At 41.0% G+C, this 9,359-nt stretch overlaps 1 protein-coding gene across 1 annotated transcript; it reads left to right on the top strand.

Moving 5' to 3' along the window:
• Window positions 1–3,510: 3,510 nt before the first annotated feature.
• LOC102799341 (alcohol dehydrogenase 1) lies at window positions 3,511–8,334 on the top strand. Its single transcript, XM_006799345.3, has 9 exons — window positions 3,511–3,667; window positions 4,576–4,677; window positions 6,315–6,456; window positions 6,548–6,635; window positions 6,738–6,957; window positions 7,090–7,350; window positions 7,457–7,589; window positions 7,920–8,058; window positions 8,152–8,334. Exons 1-9 carry the CDS (start codon window positions 3,650–3,652, stop codon window positions 8,183–8,185), a joined length of 1,137 nt encoding a protein of 378 aa, XP_006799408.2. The 5' UTR covers window positions 3,511–3,649; the 3' UTR covers window positions 8,186–8,334.
• Window positions 8,335–9,359: the final 1,025 nt, after the last annotated feature.

The raw sequence follows: 9,359 nt of genomic DNA, 5'->3' as shown, positions 1-9,359 counted from the left end.
TTCAAAGCTCAGTCAATGTTGTCTATACCAAAGCTGCCAGACCAGACTACCAAATTTAAAACATAATATTATTCAAGTCATACCAGTTACACTTGTGGCACAGTTATGCCACAACCAATTGTGAAAACTCAAGCCATGTGTTTCATAAGGCCACAAACCACAAGAAAATGACTTCAACCACATTTTCTGCCAGACTAAAGAGAAAGCATGCTCCGATACTGAGGTCAGCCACTTAAGCCTATTAAAGGGGATGCATGGCTCGTGAAGCTAAACTCATCCCAAAATACAGGTGTTTAATGGCCAGGCAAAATGGAGACTATTGTTGTTCTCCTTCAGCATAAACCACAGAACAGCTCAACCTTAATGTAACCAATCCAAATGTTATCTTATGTGGAACTTATTAAGATATTGGTCACAGTGCTGAATACCAAACATTCAGGCTGTACTCAAAAAGCAGAACAGCTTTAAGCTATGCTAGCAAACAAGTTAGCACTGACCCAAACTTTAACCTTACCAATGGATTGAACATCTCCCATTTGTCACAACCTCACTCAAAGTGGGTGACAAAGGGCAATTTCCCATAGTTCACATAAAAACCTATCATAATATAACCAAGTGGCAATTTGGGTGCTTCCAGGTGGGGTAGAGTAGAGACTGGATAGTACATCTAGACCAGCTTTTATAGCCTGGAAGACCCATGTGAGCTGCATAAGCTGACTATGCTCTCATGCCGGCCAATCACCAATAAAAGCAGGTCAGGACTTTCTTGATAGTGGGAAGGTCGTCACAAGTCACACCTTAGAAATAGCGAAATGACATTAGCTCACAGTAATGTATTTGTTGTTTGATTCCTAATGACCAGCTGCTGTTTGTTTCTTCATTCCCCCAGGTGAACAGTTAGAGCCCATATTTACAAAAGATCCTGTTCAGGTGCAAAAAGAAACTATTTGGAAAACTTTGTGCCAACCCCACAGTATGCTGTTGGGTGAAATGCATTTTGCTTGCAGTTAAACTTTATCATAACTGTATCTTTTTAAGTTGTCAGCTGTTAGTGAGGTGATTGCTTCACAACCTTTGGAATACACTTAAATAGTTGGGGGACATTTTAACAGGGAACGGCAGTCCTGAACTTTTCTAGATATAATGTCCAATTTAGGGTTTGTTTGGTTTTTTTTGTTTGTTTTTTTGGATGATGTCATGGATGACACCGGAGGCACGCAAAAAGCTAAAAGTACAGAATGCTGCTTTTAAGTCTAGTGATGAGGCTGTGTTCAAGACAGTTAGAGCCAGCCTGAACTGTGCATTTATGCTGGAAGGTTCAGTTTCTTCTGTGACCCTATAACACCAGGTGGCTAGGCTACCCCTACACTGTATGACAACAACCCACACCTCAATGACCTCAACAAATCTTTCTGTAGATTTACAACAGACAACACCCCTGCAATAAAATCCAGTCTTCACACGGATGAGAAAGCGCTGAATCTCAATGATGTCTGGAAAACACTGGGGAAAGTGAATGTACGGAAAACATTCCGGGATGGGTACTGTTGGAATTTATTTTGATCTTTAAGGCTAATATCTCATAATTAGTATCACATATTTGTGTTTTGTCCTTTGTTGCACACAGTGTAATGTAGGAGTTTTGGAAGTAGACTTTTACTCTGATACTAACAGAGACAACACTTCCTCACAACCCCCTCACAGGAATGTGGCCTTGTTCATAAATCTGCTGTTATGGTATGCACTCTACACCCCTTCTTTAACTCTACGGGCCTGACCGGAGGACAAAACGTGGTTTCATCGTAACGGGAGTGTTGCCTGCTAAAGGGCGTCCCCAAATAAGGAGAGGTCAAGAAAGCTGCAGAGCTGGTGATTGGCCGTGAGCTGGTATGAGACCTAAGGCCACTCTCAGCTCTTTCGACCGATCATGTCAACATTCGGTTTCTGTGACCAGCAGTAAAAAGTGTATACTGCCTGGGTGCGGCAGCCTTTGACTCTGAGCCTGAGAGAGGCGGTCCACAAGGCCATGTAAAACGAATTTAAAATTTTAAATGTTTTATTAATTAACTGTGAAAACTTATAACTGGAGCATATTTGTCTTGTCTCTCATAATAAAAACCCCAACAGTACTCAGGGAGTGCGGTGACCAGCTAGCGCACGTCCTTAGTCCTTAACAACTCCTTGGAGCAGACTGTGCCATCATGTTTCAAGTCTGCCACCATCATCCCTGTGCCCATCACATGTTTTAATGACTACAACCCTGCCGCACGAACTCCCATAATGATGAAGAACTTTGAGAAGTTGGTAAAGGACTACATATCTTTAATGCCCCCCATATTTGACCCATTCCAGTTTGCTTACCAGCCAAACCGCTCTCCAGAGGACGCCATTTCCTCTGTTCTCCACCTGAGCTTGGTACATCTGGAGTAGAAAACAGTCAGCACTCCCATGGTTAACTGGCTGCTGGACTTCCTCACCAACAGACCTCAGTCAGCGAATGGGAAACAGCATCTCCCTCTCCATCGGCTCCACTCAGGTCTGTGTCCTGAGCCCACTGCTGTTCACGCTGTGACACATGACTCCAGTGCTGCATCTGCTTCTAATCACATCATCAAGTATGCAGACGACACAACAGTGGTGGGTCTCATTAGGGACAACAGCGACCTGTCCTATAGAGACAAGGTGAAGCAGTGGACCTGTGCAGTGCTAACAATCTGTTCCAAAACGTCAAGAAGACCAAGATGATCATCAAATTCAGGACAAAACACTCATCAATGACAACAGTGCTGTGGAGGTAGTCACCAGGGATTTTCTGGGGGTACAGATAACTGACAGCCTGGACTGGAATGAACTTGAGAGTTTGTAGCAAGTTTTATTTCAAGGTCTTGAGAAAAGTAGTTGATAATTATAAAGTTTATAAGACTTGCATATTGACCTTTATCTATATAAGACTAAAGGGCTGATGCAATATCTAGAACTGTTACTAAAGTCCAGTTACATTGTACACAAATCCAAAAGTTAACATTTCTAATGTGCCAACTTACTGTTACGCGTCTGTGATTGTACAGTTGACTAAGAATTCATCTGTCAAATTTCCAAACTGTGAATGTGAAGCTTGAGTGCCACCGAAATCTTTGTCACCTCCTTGACATCCTATATAAAGTTTTCAAAATTATAGAACAATTCAGTGAATTTGTCATTGTGATGATTGTTGTTGAGTGTCATAAACTGCGTAATTATAAAGAAATAAATGTAAATTTTCACATCATTCAGCATAAATGACTCACGATAGCCACTCAAACAAAATAACAGAAATACAGCGTCAGGTAGCTCTGTAAGTTGTCATCGTTTTTGATAAGCGCAGCACAAAAGTGAGTTTTTCCATGATTTATTACCATCTGTGTTGACTGTGGGTTGTTTGTGCAAACACAGCAGCCTCCATATCTATTCTCCATATGAGTTTAAGCAAGGGAAGAAGAAAAACCGTTTTCAGTTTGCAATCATTGAAAAGTCCCTGCCCATCTGGTGGTTGCATAACTCCCTCTCCAGCTGTAGTATTTTAGCAGCAAGTCCAAGCGAGTTTCTCTGACTCCAGTCCTGCAGCTCCTGTTGTTTTCAACTTTTTGGTGACTCTGTCATAGTTGCAGAAATGTCCACCGCTGGTAAGGTAGGTACATAATTCCACATGGGAGGCCTCATTTACAGCTTTAATGTTTTAATGTGGGGTTGTTTGTTTGTTTGTTTGTGTTTTGTTGTTTCAAAAAAATTTGTTGCAAACCTCACATTAAAGTATTGTACTTGGTTGAAATGTATTTTGCGTACCTCTGTGTCTAAGTGTGGGCGGGTGTGTCATGAACACTGTAATAGCCGAAAGTGTTACAGATAAGGGTTTCAGGGCAGTTCAGCAGTTGTTAACCTATATCCTTTTACACATGCATGTTTATTCCACTAAGCCCAGCCTAGAGTTACTACTTTGATTGCAATAAAACTGTGATGAGATACATCTGTGAAATATTGCGTTTCCTATTTTGACTTGAATGCACTTTCAATGCATCGAGACAGTTTTGTGCAACTGCAAATTTTGGCAAGGATGCTGCTGTGGAAGGCCAAAAGAAAAGTATGGCGCATGCCCAAGAATTTAGTGCAGGGAATTCAAAAATAATGACCAAAAAGCCCCTTTATTTATGTAATGTAACAACATGTGATTTAGTAAATGGTTTATTTTGTGTTATTCAATTTCCAGAGTCTACATTTACTACATTTGTTAAATGAGACATGGACTTTAGACTGTTCCTTGTCATGTGATGTTTGCCCTTCTGCAGGAAAAGCCTTATCTGAACTATTAAAACCACTCTGCTGTTAAACAGTGGCTCTTTTTCACAAACTCTTGCTTGCACCAGTTGAATAGTATGATTTAAAGATGTTTGAAATTTCTCGAGTTGTGCCAGGCAGGCATTAATGCACTTTCAGTGACAAATGCTACATGGGTAGGTGCTCTTCATAACTCTCCAGAAACCCATCTTGGTATAGTTCAGCAGCACCCCAAAAATGTGACATTTCACGCTGCCACTTTAGGTCATCAAGTGCAAGGCAGCAGTGGCCTGGGAGCCAAACAAGCCTATGGTGATTGAGGAGATTGAGGTAGCCCCACCTCAAGCCAATGAGGTCCGGATCAAGGTGAGAATCGACACACACACATTCACAGAGATCTCTTAGTGCACTTGTGTTGGTGAATGAAAGTAATCATAATGGTGGGTTCTAATCTAAGCAAAAGTTGCAGGAAACTGTTTCTCATGGTGAAACACAAAAAATGGGTAATAAGGCAAAAGTGAAAAATCTGAAAGATAAAAACTCGAATAACTAAAGAGCAGAATCTCCACTTCTTAGCTAATATTCAATTTGATATTTAAATGTAATTCTTCAACTGTAACCTGACAAGGACAAAGTGCAGGTGACAAAAATAGACATGGTGGCCGTTTAGAAGTCGGCCATCTTGGATACAACTTTTGTTTTTTCAAAAAAGAGGAAAAAGAAAGTTTTTTCATGGAAGAGGACCATGTGACACATCAAACCTATTGGTAATGTCTCATAACAAATAACTCATGAAAGAATAAAGTTATGTTGAAACCAAGCACACCATTGTTTTTCTTGTGACATTACCAATAAGTTTGATGTGTCACATGGCCCTCTTCCTATTGAAAAAACAAAAGTTGTATCCAAGATGGCCGACTTCTAAATGGCCACCATGGTCACCACCCATCTTGAGGAGTTTGCCCCCTCACATATACTAATGTGCCACAAACAGGACTTTAATATCACCAACCATTCCCATTTTATTGCGGTGAATCCATATAAATGCCCCACCCTGTAGATCAAACAAATAAGACAGTTTTTACTTGCGGACGTATGATATCAGTCAGACCCAGTGAAACTACGTTCCTTTCAAAATGTTGCTCAACATTGTTTAGTGACATGTCAGCACATTTCAATGTGAAATGCAGTCAGAATACAAACAGATGCTCTGCAGACTGTTTGTAAAGTAACTCTTAGCTCCTTTTTAGGATCTTAAAGTAATTCCAGGCTCATCTTCTCCAAGATTTCATGTCCAGTTGACTGACAAGAGGCACAGAGTTACAGAGATGAGACCTACATGTCACACAGTAAATCTTGCCTTTAGCTCTCATAAAGTATACTAATGCAGCTTTTTATCAGCTATCATTAGCTAGCAAATGAGGCTATCATTATCTCCATTAGTTATCTAAAAACTGAATCTCTGATGGGAGCAGATATGAAAAATATTGTCTTTCAGTAGTACTTGTTGGTTCTGTACCATTTAATAATGTTCAAAATGACTTCTAAGGCTAAAAGCTGTAGGCGACAGTGAGCAGTTTTTTTTAACTAGTCATTATGGAATTGCAGTACACTATCCACACAGTATGACCAAAGAAACTGTGGGACTTGGATACCTTTTACCACAAAGAATAACCATGTGTGACCAGGTTTGATGGGGGTGTAGCCACTGTATTTAATCTCTAAAAGTCCATGAAAAAGAGATGTTAGCCACTGGACTCAGATAAAGACCTAATAACATCCGGGGAAAATTTTAACCCCAGAAATGTTCTTCTTTAACAAAATGCTTCCTCATTTTGGGTGTATTTCTGGTATGTGTATAGCAAAAGACAGAGTTTTATCCATTCCCTTGTGTTTCCATTTCTTTCACATTCTTGCTATGTCAGGTAAAAAGCTTATAGATAAAACCACAAGCCAAACTCTTCAAGTGTCCAAAAGAAACAAGCATCTGTGTTCTCATGCAGATTGTTGCAACTGGAGTGTGCCACACTGACCTGTACCACCTTTTTGAGGGTATGCACAAAGATGGCTTCCCAGCAGTGCTTGGACACGAGGGAGCCGGCATAGTAGAGAGCGTTGGCCCCGGCGTTACTGAATTTCAGCCAGGTCAGTTAAAGCTTTCATTTGTCTGTCTTGTCACGTTCACCAGGTGGTCTCTGTAAGATGCAGCATTCTCAGCCTTGCTTTTGAATTTTAGGAGACAAGGTGATCCCTCTGTTCATCTCCCAGTGTCGGGAATGTCGCTTCTGTAAGAATCCTAAGACCAATCAGTGTGAAAATGGGTGGTGAGTTAATAGTTTTCTTAATTTCGCTTGATTGTAGAATTTCTTTTATATGTACCCTCTGCCACAAAGTACTTTATTTTCTAACCAGTGTTTTCTGTACAGGGCTGCTGATAGTCATGATGTGATGGCTTTAGCAGAATCCAGGTTCACCTGTAAGGGGAAGAAGGTGCTGCAGTTTATGGGGACCAGCACCTTCTCTGAGTACACTGTGATGAACCAGATGGCTGTGGCTAAGATCGACCCGGCTGCTCCTCTGGATAAAGTCTGCCTCCTTGGGTGTGGGGTTTGCACTGGATATGGGGCAGCTGTTAATACTGCTAAGGTGTGTATGGTGGGCTAATGGAATAGCCAAGGTGTGTATATAGGTTTGACAGCAGGCAAAGATTGATGTTTGTTACTGTATGAAGTCTTAACAAGTCCAGAGTATCCAACCTGACTAATTTTTTTCCTTCAGGTTGAGCCAGGCTCCACCTGTGCCGTGTTTGGTCTGGGAGCTGTGGGTTTGGCTGCAGTCATGGGCTGCAAGGCTGCAGGAGCCAAAAGGATTATCGCCGTTGACATCAATCCAGACAAGTTTGAGAAGGCCAAAGTGTTTGGAGCCACGGAGTTTGTGAACCCAAAGGATCACAACAAACCCATCAATGAAGTTTTGGCTGAGATGACAAACGGAGGTGTGGACTACTCCCTGGAATGTGTCGGGAACGTGGCAGTCATGGTGAGGCAGACTGACAAATTCAAATAAAGACTGGATCAGTTTGTAAATATGGTCAAGAACCCTATGTTTGCAAGTCAGCTGACATTTGGCTGGTTTTATTATGTAGCGTAGTGCCTTGGAGTCTTGTATCAAAGGCTGGGGTGTCAGCGTGCTGGTTGGCTGGACTGATCTCCACGACTTTGCAGCCCGACCCATTCAGCTCATTGCTGGACGTACATGGAAGGGCTCTTTGTTTGGAGGTGAGGCACATGTGATCATCCACACTAACTAATGTAGTTTAATTTAACCACCACCGCAGCATTACTGAGCACAGCTTCCAGTTTTGGGGGGTGTTTCTGCGTCCATATGCAGCTAACTTTCTTCTACTTTACATCAGCACATTGAGTGCAGAACTTTGAAAAGCACCAGGTTGTATTCAGCACATTCAAACATCTGCACATTTTCCATAATTGGTTTCACACACCAAATTATCAAGAACAGTATCTCCTGTGCTGTGACAGTTGCCAGAAGGCTTGAAGTGAGAAAAGACTAATTGATGTTATAATATGCTTTTTATATCTGGGGCTCAGGATTTAAGAGTAAGGATGGCGTCCCTGAGATGGTTAAAGCCTACCTGAACAAGAAGGTGAAGCTGGATGAGTTCATCACTCATAAAATGACTTTGGACCAGGTCAACGATGCCATTGAACTGATGAAGCACGGCAAATGGTACATACTTTCTCAATTATTACTAACTAGATGCAAAAATGAAAAACTAATAGGTGCAAGTCTTCTAATTTGTGCTTTGTATTTGTTTCCCAGCATCCGGACAGTTCTGAGTGTTTCTCCACAGTAAGACCACTTCATTCCTCAGAAATCTGAAGCCAGGCTCTACAGTGCATTCAGCAGATTATGTGCAGATTGTGTTTGTAAGAATTATCATCAGTGTTCACATGATCAAAATCTGAGGAGTGTTTGTGCAGCAAAATAAATGGTTTTAACAGATGACTGGTTTCCTCACTTCTGATCAGATTTGGTTGTGTTATTTTATAAGTCAGTACAGAGGCTGTAATTCAGTTCACTGTTACACTGGTTTTAGTGTAGCACAAGCTTTCTAGTCAGTTTAGATTTACAGACTTGTCTAATCAACTATATGTACTTCGGTTGGCAAACAGTGTTGAAATGACACTACTAGTGATGAGATCATGGATTTATTACCACGGCTATTTCTGCCTGTTGCACTACTTTCCTGGTAACGTCAAAAGGAGGCAATATTTCAGTTAAAAGAGATAACGCTATTAACCTTCTCCTATAAACCCCTTTTAAAAAGCCTTTTATATTTTCTCACTCAGATTCGTGCTTCAAATATTGACAGGGGTTATACACGAATGCACTAAGATGCATTTGTTTGGCTGAATGATGCAGTTTTTCCTTTTATATTGAACTTTTATTTGCAAAAGTACTCATACAGACAGAATTACTTAGCCTTGTTTTCAGGAACAGTTCCTGGAGTTCTAGAGCACAGGTGTCGAACTCCAGGCCTCGAGGGCCGGTGTCCTGCAGGGTTTAGATGTGTCCTTGAACCAACACAGCTGATTTAAATGTCTAAATGACCTCCTCAACATGTCTTGAAGTTCTCCAGAGGCCTGGTAATGAAATAATCATTTGATTCAGGTGTGTAGACCCAGGGTGAGATCTAAAACCTGCAGGACACCGGCCCTCGAGGCCTGGAGTTCGACACCCCTGTTCTAGAGGAAGCACAAAGAGAACATGTGCAGAAGGGTCTTCCAAAGGTTTGAACCCAGGGCCAACTTCTTGTTGGGCGATTGAGTTAATCACTGAGCCACCATCGTACCGTGCATTCAGAAATACTGTCCTGAGTCATTTTTCTGGGGTTGTTGGATGAAAAAACAAAACAAACAAAACTGTCTTTCACTGTAGATTCATATTAAATTCATATTATATTTATATATATATATATATATATATATATATACATATATATATATATATACATATATATATATATA

This window comes from Neolamprologus brichardi, chromosome 19 (assembly GCF_056152115.1).
Source record: "Neolamprologus brichardi isolate AB-2024 chromosome 19, ASM5615211v1, whole genome shotgun sequence".
In the NCBI taxonomy this organism is placed as follows: Eukaryota; Metazoa; Chordata; class Actinopteri; order Cichliformes; family Cichlidae; genus Neolamprologus; species Neolamprologus brichardi.
Note: the sequence above shows the minus strand (reverse complement) of the source record. Positions and strands in the feature narration are given on the sequence as shown.

Bases quoted from the DNA above. Each gene is read 5' to 3' on its own strand.
- LOC102799341 (XM_006799345.3), top strand. The intron at 6,457-6,547 runs GTCAGTTAAAGC...TTTGAATTTTAG, and splicing joins CGTTACTGAATTTCAGCCAG to GAGACAAGGTGATCCCTCTG. The intron at 7,590-7,919 runs GTGAGGCACATG...TCTGGGGCTCAG, and splicing joins GAAGGGCTCTTTGTTTGGAG to GATTTAAGAGTAAGGATGGC.